This window comes from Rhipicephalus microplus, chromosome X, assembly GCF_043290135.1.
Source record: "Rhipicephalus microplus isolate Deutch F79 chromosome X, USDA_Rmic, whole genome shotgun sequence".
NCBI lineage: Eukaryota > Metazoa > Arthropoda > Arachnida > Ixodida > Ixodidae > Rhipicephalus > Rhipicephalus microplus.
In genome coordinates, this window is record NC_134710.1 from 109,105,573 (window position 1) to 109,123,141 (window position 17,569).

The following is a 17,569-nucleotide window of genomic DNA, read 5'->3' on the forward strand; positions in this document are numbered from 1 at the left end:
TTGCTGACCAAAACGGAATATTAAAGATTACGTATATTTTGGAGAGCCTCGAGATGGCGAACAAGCACCTTGGTTGTTTTTTTATCCAAGTTGTGAATTTCGTCAAACGCATGCTTTACAATCTGCCGAGCAATGATAAAAACGGACTGTCGTGAGCACCGCGAGGCAAGAATTGTTTGATGGTAATAGTAAGAAGTTTGCGCAATTCTGGATGCCAAATACTCTAATAACGTTCACAATTGACATTCGAAACAATTTCAGAAGCTACTGTTCCCGCAGCCTTAGTGTTTCCTTTCTAGGAGCGATATTCCTGCTGGTGATGGTGCGTGTCACTAGTGTACTCTTGAAACCCCTCTTGTGTTGTTGTTGTTGTTGTTGTTGTTGTTGTTGTTGTTGTTGTTGTTGTTGTTGTTGTTGTTGTTGTTGTTGTTGTTGTTGTTGTTGTTGTTGTTGTTGTTGTTGTTGTTGTTGGGGCAGACAGTTCTCTCGGTACACTACCTTCAAGCAAAATTTGAACGCTTCAGCAAAAGTACAATTATCGAAACCGCATCACATTTGTTTTTACGGATGGCTCTACAATGAACGAAAGCTAAACTGCGGCTTTTCATATACCCGCATATAAAATAGGAAAAGATTTCCGACTTTTCGAAAGACATCGTCTACAGCAGTGAAGTTTTTTGCAATATTACAACCTTAAAATTTTATTGTTGAAAGCCCACAAAGGCAAAACTGGGTAATATATTCTGACACCAACGGAGTGCTGCAAATGATTAAGGATTTTTATTGTCATATAGATAATAGCATCATATATGAAATCTTAAAAACAATTGTCATCGGCGGTGTGGACGGACAGAACATATGTTTTCAGTGACTTCCAAGTCACGTAGGAATCATAGGAAAGGAAATTGCTGACAAATTAGCAACGGCATCACACAAAAAAGTTCACTTCACACCAGTTCCCATCCTTTGTTTCTCGGAAAGCAAGAAGGTTCTTTCTGAATTGTGCCACAAATTATGCAAGGACGCCTGGTTTGACAAAAAATACAAAGTCTTCACTCTCATAATGAATAGATCCGTCTTTCGGATTCTCACCTAAGCAAAAGATCGGTAGACCATTTGACACACTACTGCACCGTCTAGGATTATAGGTGTTGCATACACGCCTCACTTCTTATGCCGCATAAAAAGAAGAACGTCCCCGCACTGCGACCACTGCGATCATGTCGATGCGTCAGAGGAGCATATTCTTGTAGAATGTCCGCAATATGATCAACAACGCGCCAAACTGAGTGATCGCTTGAACCGACTCAACAGACGACAATTACGATTGAAAAAGTACTTGGATCATGGCCACATCCCGATTATCACAGGCGTGCCGTGAGCGCCACCAATGGTTTTTTTAAAGGACACAAGTTTAAATAACTGTCTTTAGTTCATATTATACATTGGCACTATTTGTAAGGACTCTATCCACAATGTGGTCCAGATATATTAACTGGACTATGTCCATACATAATGTGCTCATTCATGCGTTTAAGAATTATAACGTATATGATATGTATATAGTGCCTGTGATTACTTTTTTTCTTTCTTTATTGTTGATTTTTCGTGTTTGTGAGTTTATCTTGTACATTACTGTAATAATGTTGGGATAGCTGGCCCTAACGCAGCCTACTTTCTCATATTTCACTAAATATAAAGTTCTACCCCAGGCCACACAAAGACTAACTTTGTTTTATGTCACTCATATTTCCGCTTTTTTAAAGTCTGGCTTGCCTTTATGGAGGAGCAACCCAAGGCTTGTAGTTTGGGCACAACCAATCAATTTTTAAAGATCTCAGAGTGTTTGTATTGTTTACCTGCGCAGCCACCCGGTATTACGAAGACGAGGTCGTTTGCTGTTGTCTTGGATCCTCAAAACACGCAAGGGCGAAGCGAGCGATACATTCATGAGTCGTACACAGGTAATTCAGTAAAAGTATTACGCTCAATTATAATAATAAAGCTGGCAGGAAGGTGCCATTCCATGATCAAATACTTTTAAATGGTTATTGATCCTCTTTTTCATGTAATGATCAATTGGCTGAACTATCATAGTTTTACTATGATAGTTCAGTCAAAATATTTGGGGTGATCAATCGATCACCCCAAATATTTTTTAATCCTTTGACCGGTGTTACGGAGAACTCTCGTATGCTGTAAACCCTTTCTCTCTTCTTTCGCCCCAACAAGCAAGCTGGAAGCTACACAGGGAGTAGTGACAAAGGGAGAGCTACGTCGCGCGTGCGTCATCAAACGCGATCGCTCTCTCCCGGTGTTATTTCACTGCGCGCTAGTGTTGCTACTGTGTAATTTTATCACTATAGAGCGTTGCACCACGTGGCAAGAGGCGTACTTGATCCTAACAGCGCTCTTGGTTTGTGTCAGGTGTCCGGCTGTCCATCGGTCCCGCGACGCGGTGGAGGGGCAACATAGAGAAACATACATGAAGAGCGGACACTCCCGTAAAGCCCTGAAGCGCAGCTACTGCGCTGCTTTCAGCGCCACTAGTGGTTGGTCAGATGCGATAATGTCTTCAGCATAAATAAAATAACAGTTTTTTTCTATACGACACTGGGATTTGAACCCATACCCTCACGCTCCTAAAAAGAGTGTCTTTAGCACTAGGCTACTCACCCAAGCTTCTGTGGGGGGAATGCATATACAGCTCATCTAGACCACATGAATGTGCCTCTTTGTGCAAAAGAAATGCCGTAAGGCAACACCCTCCAATCATACTTCACTGTTTTATGTTGTGATGCATTAAATGTTCTCAGTGGGACATGATATAGTGCGGATATAGAAAATTGCACAAGGTAATAAAATTTCTTCCTTGCAAAAAATTGATTACAAAGTTCGGCAATAATTGTCCTCCTGAAGAGGCTATTGTATAATATATATATATATATATATATATATATATATATATATATATATATATATATATATATATATATATATATATATATATATATATATATATATATATATGTGTGTGTGTGTGTGTGTGTGTGTGTGTGTGTGTGTGTGTGTGTGTGTGTGAGAATAAAAGTGAGGATGGGTACACATCTATCGGTTGGTCAGACCCTTTCTTGCTGGGCCGCGAATAGGCTACAGTGGCCCCTCTTAATATAGTATATTTCTCTATGGGGGCAAGGTCCTTCTGTCCCGACGTGGGAGCGGCCCGTTGCGCGTGAAGCGCGCGCACCGAAGAACCATAATAAAATTAATAATCCATCCATTCTCTACGACAGCCCTCCAAAGAGTGTCCGTACTGGCCTCTGTATGAAGAGAGGGCGCTTCAGAAAGTGGCAACTTCACGGCCTGCTTTATAGTGAAACATAGATTTCACTATCTTCACTGCAGCGTCTTCTTTCCGCTCAGGGTTTTTTTTTTAATGACACATGAGGGGGGGGGGGGGGGGGTTCACCTTTAACAGAGAATTGAACTATGCTTTCTCAACTGCCAACTAATAGGCAACTGATAATAGACAACAATCATTTCAACTATGTCCTCTTGTAACTGCCCACCTGCTTGGACCTAAGCGTCTGCAGTATGTAATAAATAAAATAAATAATAAACTAACTGCACTTTGCTTTGATTCCTGATCTTTGCTTTGTCAATGTTTCACGGTGGGAAACAGATTAGTAAAGCCGGAATCACGCATGGTCTTATAATGCCGTTTTGCTGTCTAATATAGCTTGGGGCTATATTAGAATTAGTATGCAGAACTTTGCTGACTGCACGCTGATTTATTCTCGTTTTCTTTTCAGCAATCTATACATCTAATGACACCCAAGTGGTTGATATAAGACGGCCATATCCGGACAATGTGCTGCCAAACACGGAGTACTGCGAAATCGACATCGTTGGTCAGTGCCCTTATGCGGTGTGTAATGCAACACAACAGAGTGCGATGCAATTTTCGCTGCAATAGCTTTCATTCCACACTACACCGATATAAACGAAGAATTTCGTCAGCCCACTTCACCCAGCCTGTTTAAGAGTTTGTTTTTCTACACGAAACGCAAAGGGATTGAGTCAGATGCGCAACGTGTCTCCCTATGAAGCTGTCATGATATGTGTAGCTTTACAGGGTTTATTGGCACGTCTTACCATGTTACTTATGCAATGAATGATGCGATATCAGACTTCCAGAATAACTTGCTAGTATAGCATGCTTCGTAAGTCATTTATTCATCCCCAGCCGTGCTCTTAACGTCACAAAACATAATCAGCGGTACTGGACCTCATGGCTGAAGTCTGGCAATATTGTTCCTATGATAAAGAATACAGTAGTAATGGAGTGACTACGTTCAGCAGCCTTAGAATGAGGTTGGGGCATAGCCTTGAAGCAACTTCCTTTCAAAATCAGAGCTGCAGATGTATATTACGCAAAATTTACGAAGTCGTTTCTATTTGCTGTTTCAATGTGCCTGTCTTTCTGACAAAAAAATTAAAAAATATCATAGAAAAGAGAGAACAAAGCTCGACAGTTAATTAAGTAAATTTAAGAGTCACATTCACCACTGTAATATGGTAGTAGGCTGAAATATATCGATATATAGTATAATAGTGAAAAATATCGATATATAGTGAAAAATATCGATATATAGTATTCAAAGAATAATTATCATGCTTACCTTCAGAGCGCAGAATCATCCCGCACTGAGCAAGCTAGTATTGAGTTTTGTACAGTTTGCTTTCATTCTGCTTTCTTTCGCAGGAGACGAAGTGGGTGCCATATTAGAAACTGTTGTCAAGAGACCAGAAGAGGTCGTAATTTTGCCAACTGACTGTGGAGAGCAAGCCACGAGCAAGTTGGTGCTAGCACTGTATGCTTATGAGTACTTTAAGACTACTAAGCGCATCAGCCACGGCGACGAAAACAAATCGCTCAAGTTCTTCCGGGAAGGTATTACCAACATGTTTTGCAGATGTTGGAGCATCAGCTCATTGGTGTTTTGTGGTGCGAGCACCACCTGTCACTGTTGCTTTTCGCTCAGCCCTTTCATTTCCCCTACCGTATATGTAAAACATCTGTGAAAAAATATAACCGTAAAAAATCGTTCTTGTAGTTTAATATATATATATATATATATATATATATATATATATATATATATATATATATATATATATATATATATATATATATATATATCAGAGCATAAGTCTAGATTGAAATAAATTATAAAGAGATAATTAAATGGGAGAAACAATAAGGAAAAAAAACCGGTTGTTGCAGTTTTCTTAGCAGTGTCCCTTTATACAGGTAGACAGGCCAACTTTAACCAGCACTCTGATCACCGCAGGCAGCTATAGCAAAGTCACTCTTTTGTACTGTAACCTCAAGAACCTATGGGGTGAGTGGCTCACAGATCATGACGTCAATAAAATGACACGCTCATCAGTTACGTCACGATTAGAGATGCGAGTATGCGGGCATACGAGCTAGGGGCATGCGCAACACGTAGAAAGAAGCAAATGAAGGAAATAAATAAGAACACGTTTTTAAAAACCCGAAAAACGCAAGTAAAGAATGAAAATATAAACACAAAAGAAATTAAGAAAAAAAACAAAGAGAAAAGACGTGGCTGACACACGCATTCCGTGCTCGCTTCACACAAGGCACTTGAGCGAAACATTATAGTCTAGTTGGATTTTTCAGTTTTCCCAGGACACCCCGATACTTAATCAGCTAACTTTAGCGTTTTTTACACAAATGTCATACAGCGCAGGGCCAGCTACAGTGTCTTGGGGCATTTTGCGGTACCTGCAGCGCATTCAAGAAACTATACGCTGTCAATGTCATCCCTTCTCATTCTCTCCCCCTTTTTGTTTTATTCTCATCCCAAGCTCTTTGTTTAAGTTACATCACCACCGTGTGGCAATATCAAGGTCGCCCTATTGAAGAGCATTAGCCACACACTAAACATCTCCCTTCCTTGCGCTGTGCCTGCTCCATTCATCAACTTCAAATATGATAACGGCAACCACTTAAAAATCCACGAGTGTTGAAGATTAGGCGAGTTGGTTCGTCGTACTTGAACTGGTATAGCGCATTACGGGGAAGAAGAAACGGCCGAGCAGACCAACACAAGAAGACAGAGCGCTACTTCTCATGTGATATGTGGTATTTCGCGATTCCATTCTCATGTGGTATGTGAATTTTTGGCCAAACGGGGCAATGCCTTAATGAAAGGCTAAAAGAGCACCATTATAATGTTCACAAAGCAATCCAGGGCCACATTGGAATTCACTGCCGCAATTGTGGATGTACCCCCATGTTTGATCAATGTGAAGTGGTAAAAATGCACCCGTCACAATTAACTCGAGAAATTATAGAAGCGCATTGTATAGCAAGAGCTGGCAGCACGTGTATTAGCGCCCCTTCTTTGGTTTTATCTGAACATGAAGTGGCCTTTCCTAATCAGGATAACCGCCTATGAATCTGTGATATGTGACGGTGTGATGTTGAATGTTATCTTGTCGATGCGTTAGGGTGGTTTTCTATGCTTGCGCCGGTCCACATATTTGATGCAGTTTGACAATAAAGCTCAGTTGGAAGTAAATAGCGCTCTGTCCTCTTGCGTTGGTCTGCTCGGCCGTTTCTTCTTCCCCGTAATGCGCTATACCAGTTCAAGAACCACTTAAAATTCCAAGGAAGAGATATGGCATCACGGCACCCTGAAACAAGAAGAGATGTGCACTGCTTTCAATATTTTTCTGTCTGACTGGCATGCACCAGATTCTCTTGACGCCATGCCCTTTGAAGTACGATGTCGTACAGGTCTCGTGCACCATTATACCACAGGAGAAAACATGTCTTTTTTTTTGTTGTTGTTGTTGTACGCATGGGAAAACGTTACGTATATCTCGTTAGCCCCAGATATATTTATAGAGAACTAATAATATACCGGTGTATATTCATCCCTTCACCTTTTGCGAACATTTGAACTCTATTGAAGCGTCTGCTTAACAGCTAATTGTCATGTGAATCAACAGGACAGAAAGTGACTTGACAGGCTTGTTCTTCGAATGTCCCTTCTGTCTTGACACTGTACACCTCCACTCCAGAAATCAGAGGTCGGCGTCATATGTCGACTGAAGTAGTCGTTTCGCTTAAGCAACGCAAATAGAACTCGGCATAATGCACACATTCACAGCGTCTGCTCAGAGGCGTTGTTGTGTGTGTTCTCGTGCCATTCCTCAAGATGTGATTGCCGAGCAGCGTTACGCAGGCAAATGAACTTGTCAGAACTCGTTAAAGTCGAAACATTGTCGTCGTTGTTTAAGCCACGTTCGAGATTGCAGCAGATGGTGCTTCCTAATACGCCGTGGCAAGTGACGTTGCTGCAGCGCAGGGCATTTTAGCCTCAATCACTGAGCTCGGTGTATGTCTTAGTGCCATTACCGTAAGGAAAGCTTTCACCACGGATGCATTTTGCGACACAGATTTGGTTACTATATTCACTGGCCACGTGCTTGTAATTTATTTACTTGTGAAAAAAAGGTGCGTATGATTCTTTAAAGTGGAAAGAAATATTATACTTTCTAACGTGATATACAAACACTTGTGTAGACTTGCCAAAGCCACTGCTGAGCTTTTTACAATTCGGTCTGCTGGCATTATGCTGTAATAAAAGACGCGTAAACAGGGCCCAAGAAAAGATAACTGCTCAGATTACTCAATCGGGTCTGAGGTGCTCACTCAATCCGTTAATCTACACACACAAACACACACACACACACACATATATATATATATATATATATATATATATATATATATATATATATATATATATATATATATATATATATATATATATATATATATATATATATATATATATATATATATATTTGTACAGTAAAGGGCTCGTTATTTTGTGTTTTCACACAACATTAATGAGATCTAACAGACAATAATGCCAAGGAATGTATAGGGGAAGTCATTAGAACCAATGTAATGTAAATAAGAAGAATGAAAAGTGGGTGAAAAAATAACTTGCCGTGAGCAGGAATCAACCCTACGAGCTTCCAATAACACGTTCGATGCTCTACCACTGAGCTACCATGGCGGCCATCCTCCCAGCCACTTTATTGGGTATATATGTGAATTTAAACGTCACATATACGCCCAATAAAGTGGCTGGGAGGATGGCCGCCATGGTGGCTCAGTGGTAGAGCATCGACGCGTTATTCAAATGTCGCAGGTTTGGTTCCTGCTCACGGCAAGTTATCTTTTCACCCACTTTTGTTTTTTCACATATACAATAGAATTCGGTCTAATAACTTCCCCTATACTTTTCTTGGCATTATTGTCTGTTAGATTTCACCAATATCGTTTCAAAACACGAAAAAACGAGCCCTTAAGTATACACTTTTTTCACTTACTATATATATATATATATATATATCCCTCTGTGTATGCCTTTTACTGTCTGCCTGTTTGTCTATAGTCCGCAATATTTAACTCATGGGGAAACAAGTAGCTAGATTAGTTGCCTATTCATGTTTCTTTTTCTTGGGATATTTTATTCTTGTTGCAACCATAGTTTAGTCTTCTCGTTTCTCTTCTCGATGGAGTTTATTGTCCATCTTACAGGCGCTCACGTATGTGTGCGTATCTGAATTTAAGAAGTATCGCAATTCAGCAATATGTCGTTTTCGTCTACCCTTACTTTTAGCTGGTCGCTACACTGTTGTTACTGATGATTAACTCGCCTGACAAAGCTTTAAATAATTGTTTCAAAAAGACCATCGATGTAAAAACTTTATCTTCACAAAACTTTGTCTTCACCAGTTATTCTGATGAACCGCTTAAAGGAATTTGTTCCTTTTTTTCTTTTTCCTTCTAGCGTACGATAAGGTACTCCAGTACAGGAAACCAGAAGACGGCTCTTTCAGCGTTTTTCAAAAACGACCTTCATCTTTATGGTAAGAATACCAGTATATCATTACGTGAGCGTCAAGCTACTACGCTTGTAAGTGAACAGTATTATAACACGAGCGTTCAAGGAGGAGCGGCCGAAGATACTTACGCTGTTTATGCATCGCTATACTTGTACCGAGTGCGCCGTCTGTAGAGTGTTTTGTCGCAGCTACATTTCCATCGAGGTCAAAAGGCATCATACGCTCCCAGCTTCTCTCATAGCTCCATTGATGTGAGCAGGAAATGTGACCATGCGAAAGAGCTATATGAGCGAATGCAGGTCGAGTCGCCATCCTTGTATTAAGGTAACACCGACGTCACCCTGCTAAATATACTGAGACAAGTATTCGAATCCCTTTCGTTTCCTCCCTCGTTTCCTTTGGTTGAGCGACTCAGCGAAAGTAACATATCCAGACCAACCTTTAGTATTCTGATAATTATATGTGGTTTAAAGCAATCATTGTCAGTTAGCAATCTCTTTTAAGAGATGCGTTTACGGAGACTGTCGCTTGTAGGAACAAACAGCTGTTTTCTTGATTGATTTATTTATTTGTGGAGTTTAACGTCCCAACACCACCATACGATTATGAGAGACGCCGCAGTGAAGGGCTCCGGAAATTCGGAGCACCTGGGGTTGTTTAACCTACACCCAAATCTGACCACACGGGCCTACAGCATTTTCGTTTCCATAGAAAATCCAGCCGCCGCAGCCGGGATTTGATCCCGCAACCTGCAGGTCAGCAGCCAAGTATCTTAGCCACTAGACTACCATGGCGGGGCAGAGAGAACACAGAGAGAGAGAATGGGAAAAAGTCAAAAATGGAAGACAAAAATCACAGTAACAAGGAAGACCACCTTGTTTATTTATTTATTTATTTATTTATTTATTTATTTATTTATTTATTTATTTATTTATCATGGCGCTACATATAGAAGTGGTTGCACTCATATTACATGATTTCAGCTGAAGCAGCTGGAAAAGGTAAATTATTCTGGTTGCTGGTGACCAAGGCAGAGAGTTGGCCCCATTCGCATGTTCTCTTGGGCAGGATTGTATGGGTAAAACTGTTTTTTTTTTCAGGCAGATTAGTACCTGCACTTTGAAACTGTGATACACGTTACCTGGAGGTAATGCCATGGTTAATGTGCATTCGTTTTAACTGCCACACCTGCGTGGTACTTCTCTGAATACGTAATGCCCGCATGAGTCGAACTGTTAGTAAAATTCATGCATGTTTACAATACAAGCATTAAAAATAGTGCATACTAAGAGTATAAGCGAATATATGTCATTATCAGGCTCATTCTCACCTGATTTTGCCCGATGAGCATTGCCAAACGCACCGGTCAGTAGGAATCGACCTCGGCGAGTACCTGTCCATACAAGCTATGACATGTCTTCAAAAACCCAGTGCACAATATTTCGTGTCTTCAGCTCTTTCCATCCTCAAACGTTACCAGAACGAAACACACTAAAACAGGAAATGGTGGACAATTGACCATTTGCGGAAAATCTACTGCGCATGAGCAGTAACACCACAGGTAGCGCCCCCTGCGGGTGTTTTGGTTGGAAAATATGAGCCCGACTGGGCGCCGGAGGTACATTCCTGTGCTGTAGTTGTGTGGCCTTGCTTTCGTAGTTCTCTCAAATATGCCAGCACACTGTGCGAATTACCGAGAAATAAGTGTGAAGAGCAGGGCGCAATTGTTCATGTGTAGCTGTGAGAAAAAAATGTGGCTGATCCTTTTGTATAGAAATCGCTGTAACACGAAAGTGAAACGTGTCTTTACAAAGGTAGTTTTGCGATTAAAGTGCATTGTTTCAGCAACAGCGACAAATTGCAAAGCCACTTTAAATACAGCAAGCAGCTTGATACTTGCGGTGCACACCTCGAGCAGAAAGCACGCACTAAATTAGCATACACAGGACGAGTGCTGACTGAGAGCTGTGCACAAATCGAATGATTATGTATACACAAGACAAGCACGAACAACTGCCACAATTTTTTCTGCACCGTCTATGAGCAGCGCACTCCTTTTGTAGGCATGGCCGTGGTAGCGTACGCAGTGCCCTTCGTCCTCTCCCGAATTACGAGTTTAATAAGTGCGTTCGCAGGAGACACCACGCTCCTTGGAGGATAGTGCCTCGTGGAAGTGACGACTTTTAGAGTGCGCCCTATGCGAGCCTGCCACGCCATCTCACCCCTGATAACGAAAGCGTGTTAAAGTTTTCAAGCTGTGAGGACTGGCAAACAGTGCATGATGCATATAAATGGCTGGCCGTTATCCCTCCAGACAACGTACGTTTTGCGGCGGGGTGGTTAACGTCACACGCTGATAATCGAGAGGTTGCTGGTTCGATCCCGCGTGACGAATGCTTCCCTACAGGTTTTTCTCTTTGCAATCTCTTGGTAAACACCTATCAACGTCATTTCCGTGACGGAAGTACGTCAGCGGAGCCATGGTAGACCCCGGCATAAAACACCTTCGCATTCAAACCTACGAAAACTTCCAGTGACGGTGTGTGTTTTCTTGTGCCTTTTTTTTTCGTCCATGTCTTGAGATTTCGATGGCTTTTCTCGCAACTAAACAGGGAAGTGAGCGCTAACTTGGACAGGCTCTCTCCTCCTCAAATGTACGTGCGAAAATGCTGGAATAACTGCATGTGGATTGTTGGTGAAGAGAAGAAAACCTTTATTGAAACAGAGAATTTTAGCGCACGTGGCTCGCCTTGGGTGGTGAACTAACATTGTCGGATCTTTTTAGTGTAGCACGGCAGCACATAGTCTCGCGTATATCAGCGCTTCCACCAGACCACCATATACAGCTGTTAGTACGCGAGGTGCACTCTCCCGTATCTGCGCGAACCATGATTGAGATAAAAGTAAAGGTAATCTAATAGTCCCACTAGTGAGAGCTGCATCCACAACCGCGTTATGTATACTACGGGAAACTCTTGTCACGTGAAGAAAGCATAATGTTGCGTATTAGGAACGGGCATCCTCAAACTAAAACTGTTATACTCGTCAGCTCATTGACGCATATTGATTTACATCGTCATTTGATACTTTGGTGATTTTAACTACAGATGCTTATAATGGAGTACTAAAACGAATTCTCTAGCCAAGTTATAGTCCAAACATAAACGGTAAGGACTGTGCACTGACCCGACGTTTTGAGACCAATTCGGTTCCTTCTTCAGGCGTGACTGCTCGGTCGGCTCTGAAGCTCGTGATGTTTCTTGGCGGTGTCACCTTCTCCATCGTCCTTAATTCCACCGTAGTTGTTGCTGTGGTGCTTTTTCAACTGGTTCTATGGACCGTGCATGTATACACTGCGTAAAGTTCCAGTTGATCTGTTAATATTTCCAGGACTTGTTTGTAAGTGCTAGGATTCTAAAAGCTGCCTTTTTGTGTCACGACGCACCAAGGCCAACGTTGCTGGCGTCCGTATGAATGTCTGTTTTGGCATCTTCGTCAAAATGAGCGAGTATGGTAGGTGACTACAAACGCCGTCGTAACTCAGAGAAGGCGTCTTCTTGCTCTTGGTGCCAGATGAATGGCACACCTTCCTTCGTAAGCCGCGTCAGTGGTTCTGCAATCTTGGAGAAGTTCTCAACGAAGCGCCTATAGTAGGCACAAAGCCTCAGGAAACGTCGCATAGCTTTTTTCTCTCTTGGCCTTGGGAAATTTTCAACCGCAGTGATCTGATCCGGATCTGTGCGGACACCGTGAGAACTAATAATGTGCCCGAGGAACCGAAGCTCTCGGAATCCGAAGTGGCACTTTTCGAGTTTGATCGTAAGTGCAACCATACGAATAGCGTCCAGTACCGTTCTCAATCTCTGTACGTGCTGCTTGAACGTAGTGGAAAAAATTACTACGTCATCAAGATAGACAAGACATGACTGCCATTTGAGGCTGGAGAGCACAGTTTCCATCATCCTCTGGAAGGTAGCGGGAGCAGAACACAAACCAAATGGGAGTACTTTGAACTCGTAGAGTCTGTCGGGTGTGACAAACGCCGTCTTTTCACAATCTCGTTCGTCGACTTCTATTTGCCAGTACCCGCTCTTTAGATCCAACGATGAAAAAGTGAGCAATGCGCAGTTTATCCAACGTATCGTCGACTCGTGGGAGTGTGTACACGTCTCGCTTCGTGACGAGGTTGAGTTTTCTGTAATCAACACGGAACCGCATGGTGTTGTTCTTCTTTTTCACCAGTACTACCGGCGATGCCCATGGTATTTTGGAGGGCTGTATGACATCGTCGTCGAGCATCTCCTGTACTTGCTTTTTTATCGTCTGCCTTTTTTTCGGAGCTACTTGGTATAGATGCAAACATACTGGTCTAACATGCCCTTCGATTACAATGCGGTGCTTTGCTACAGGCGTACGTCCGACTTTCGATGAAGAGGAAAAACACTCTGCGAATTCCTTGATCAACTCCACAATCTGGTCTTTCTGCAGAGATGAAAGCTCCCGGTCAATATCTATTTTCTCGAGGACACTGTCCACTGTTGAGGGCGTTGTGGGTACTTTTTCCATGGTGCAAACATCTGAGACTTGTACGTAGTCACGAAGTGATGCTATGGCTGCTCCCTTCGCCACATGCTGTACCTCGTTGGTAAAGTTAGTCAATAGCACATCAGTATATCTGTTCCGCAGGTTCACTAGACCTATCGCCACGCGTATCCCTTTTGTGAGTAGCAGTTCAATATTTCTATCAGCTAGTCTGGCATATTCACGAAAAACGTCGATTTTCACAGAAACTGTCACGCTGCTACGTGGTGGCACTGTCACACCTTCATCCACAATACGAAGAGACGAAACAATTGGTTGCTCCACATGACACACGGCAACAGCGTTCTCTGTAGAGAAAGAAACTTGGGATTTCTGCAAGTCGATGATGGCACTGTTTGCTTGCAGAAAGTCCATGCCCAGAATTGCCTCACGGGAACATTCGGGGAGAACAATAAAACGGCAGACGTACACATGGCCTCTTATTCCCACTCTCACTGTGCACAATCCCACGGGGCTGACTAAATGCCCTCCGGCGGTGCGTATCTGCGGTCCGGTCCAATGAGTGAGCACTTTCTTCAGCTTCTTTGCGAGCATGCTACTTATTACTAAGTAGTCTGCCCCTGTGTCTATTAACGCTATGGTTTCGACGCCGTCGATTCTGACTTGTAGCTCGGATGTCACGTCACCATTACTGCGCTTGTCCGTCATTCTGCCATTGTCGTCGTCTGATCTGGTTAACGATGGAGGGTTTTCAGTTTTCTGAAAACCAGCGGCCTTGCCTCCACAGGTCGCTGGTTCTAGTTTTCCCGTTGTGGGCTTGGTGAATGTCACGCGGAAAAGGAAATGCCTTAATGAGGCGCGTTTCAACGTCCGATACCGTTTGCGTTTTCTAGTTCTCACGCTTACAGTTGTGGCGTGGCCTCCGCGGTCCGCTGGGAGTCCCTCTCAAGCGTGATGACACGCCATATCGATGCTCAACGGTGGCGACGATGTTTAAGAACCACTACAGCGGTAGCTCCAGTTGTTTCTCGCCCAGGCAGGTGCTCGGGCGGGATACACTGCGGACCAGGGTCGACGGTGGTTCCGGGGCTGCTCACCGAGGTCGGTGTTCGGGCGGGAAACTGAAGCCCAGGATCAGCGGTTGCTCTGTGAGCTGTTCGCCGAGTCAGGTGCTCGGGCGAGAACCATTGCCGTCTAAGGACAGCGGTACTTTCTTGCGCTTCTCGCCGAGTCGGGTGCTCGGGCGGGAGCCTGGGGCGAGACCCGGTCCGAACTTCCGCAGCCCTTGGCCCCTCGAACGCCACGTTCTGGCTCTCACGTTCCTCACTAGCCTCGCGCCCTCTTCTTTTTCCTCTTCTTCTCCCCCATTCCAGCATGTTAAATTATATATTCAAGACCACTTCTTTCTCTTCCTCTTTTCTTCATCTTGTCATTCTTGGCAGGAAATGGCGCCTCGGGAAAGTAGATGATGGGTGTGGACTCGGCGACCTAATGCGCATTGGTGCAATCCACCGCGATTCATGTCGCTGAGTGTTAGGATAGGCATAGCGCGAAGATAAATATTCTTCGATTTCGTAAGGGCGCTCACCGTTACGAGGGCAGGGTGCATTCATTGGGAAGCCACGTAGCCCGACCCGACGGTAGTGGCATGTCCGATAAAGATGACCTGCCTCCCCACAGTGGTAGCAGAAGGGCCGCCGGTCTGCCGTGCGCCATACATCACTTTTGCGGGGTCTCGCTTCTGGCATCGGCGGTGGCGTATTGCGAATAAAGATCGGTGGCATAACGGGAGCTTGTGCAAAGCTCGGGCATCTCATGTCTTGCCGTATGACTTGCGCGTACGACAGCTGTGGCGAAGGTTCCGCTTGCGGGTGGTGTGGCACCTGAGGCTGCGGTTGAATAATTGCTTGCCGCACTTCTTCCTGTACAATGTCCGCGATGGAGGGCATCGCTGGAGGACTTTGGGGGAGTTGCAGTTTCTGGAGCTCCTCCTTAACAATAGCCCTCACCATTTCCCGGAGGACGTCAACGTTGGTGGGGAGGGTTGTTGACTCCGCCCTGACTGAAGAGACGCTGAAGTATCTGTTGTACAGTCGCGCACGTTGTTGTAGTGTCCTTTCCATGGTCGTTGCCTCGGACCGGAACTCCACCACAGTTCGCGGTGGATTACGCACCAGGCCTGCAAAAATTTCTTCTTTTACTCCACGCATTAGGTGCCGACACTTCTTCTCCTCGGCCATGTTTTGGTCGGCTCGGCGGAAGAGCCGCGACATGTCTTCTATGTACATGGCCACGCTCTCGTTACTCCGTTGGTTCCTCGCCTGAAGAGCAGCCTCTGCCTTCTCTTTGCGGTCCGTGTTCGGATAGGTTGCGATTAGCTCTCGTCGGAAGTCGCCCCACGACAGCAAGGACGCTTCGTGGTTCTCAAACCACGTACGTGCCGAATCTTGGAGGGCGACGTAAACGTAACGAAGTTTTCGGGCTTCGTCCCAACCATTCAAACGTGCAACGCGCTCGAAGCCTTCAAGCCAGTCCTCGGCGTCTTCAAAGGTCTCACCGTGGAAGACCTCTGGTGTACGTGGCGAATCCACAATGAGGTGAGATGGAGATGGCATCGACTGGGTAGCCATCGCAGTGACGCTCATGCTTGAGGTGTTGACAGGTCTTGATGGGTCAATTAGGGGGCTAAACTCGGGCTGCTCACCACGTAGTCGGCGACTCGTGCGTTGGTGCATAGGTGTCAATTCTGCTGGCTCCAATCTTCTGGGATCTGGGCTTCTCTCCCTTGCCTGTGGTGGGCTTGGAATCATACCCATCTCCTCCACCAGATTGTTACGAATAAATATAGCACCTGGTACTATATAAACTCTTTATTTAGGGCGAACTTGTGCCCGTAAACTCAAAACTAAAAATGGTCAGCCAAAAATGTCTCTTGCTCGTTGACTACAACTTCGTCGGTCTCTTCCTCTGCCCCTCGAGCTTCGTGCCGGTCCCGTGGCGTAGCATCGTGACGGCGTTCCATGGCGCGCTTTCTTGCTACTTACACAAATTGCGGCACGCGTCTTCTGCGATGGTCGAGCTGTGGCAAAATCTATATATATATATATATATATATATATATATATATATATATATATATATATATATATATATATATATATATATATATATATATATATATATATATATATATATATATATATATATATATATATATAGTGGGAGTAATAATTCAATGGGCCAGTTAGTCTTCGTGAAGGTATGGGATATGGCACAACGGGAGCATTGTCAACAAGGATAACTATATTTCTTTCCCAATAGTTTCGGGAGGGGTCCTCCCTTCATTCACCAGGATATGAGTTAGTATAACTCATGCCCTGATATATATATATATATATATATATATATATATATATATATATATATATATATATATATATATATATATATATATATATATATATATATATATATCCCAGCAACAGAGTCACAGTGCATTCCAACAATGTGACCTTTAGTAACGACGGACCCTGCCGTTTTCACGTAAACACCAGACCTCGCAGACGATGTGGAAGCCTCCCTCATTGAACCTAAATCATCATAAGACGTTTCAAGGGTCAACTTTAGGTGTTTAGAACATAGCGTTCTTCCTTCAAAGAGCAGGCGCGATGAGTCTGGCAAACAGTCGAAGTAGCGGAGTGCATGTATCACCTCACTTGGTGGTTGCTCAGGCTGAAATGCGAGAAGTCCTCATTTCACATCGTTTATACAAACGTCAACGAAGTGTTTTCCTCTTCTACCATGTTCTTTCAATGACAGACGCGTGTATTTGGCACTAAAGTAACAAAACAAGCGCACCTGAACCACTAAACACTGCCTTTATCATGTTAGTTGGTGAAGACGTTTCCAACCGTAAGCACGTGTGAAGCTTTTCTGTTTACATGAAAGTGGGCTCTCACTTTTTTTGCAAATGGTTAGTTTAGTGGGTTAAGTGGCAACGAGGTGCTGCTGATAGACAAGGTGGGTGACATATGTGCTAGCGTGCCCTCTATTGCACTAGGCTTTA

At 43.7% G+C, this 17,569-nt stretch overlaps 1 protein-coding gene across 1 annotated transcript in view; it reads left to right on the forward strand.

Moving 5' to 3' along the window:
- LOC119176258 (A.superbus venom factor 1) overlaps window positions 1–17,569 on the forward strand; it is a 151,804-nt gene that overhangs the window by 80,015 nt on the left and 54,220 nt on the right. Inside the window, exons 21-24 of the mRNA XM_037427452.2 lie at window positions 1,868–1,964; window positions 3,813–3,911; window positions 4,766–4,954; window positions 8,907–8,985. Of these exons, the coding sequence (XP_037283349.2) occupies window positions 1,868–1,964; window positions 3,813–3,911; window positions 4,766–4,954; window positions 8,907–8,985 (464 nt within the window). The remainder of the gene's footprint in view (window positions 1–1,867; window positions 1,965–3,812; window positions 3,912–4,765; window positions 4,955–8,906; window positions 8,986–17,569) is intronic.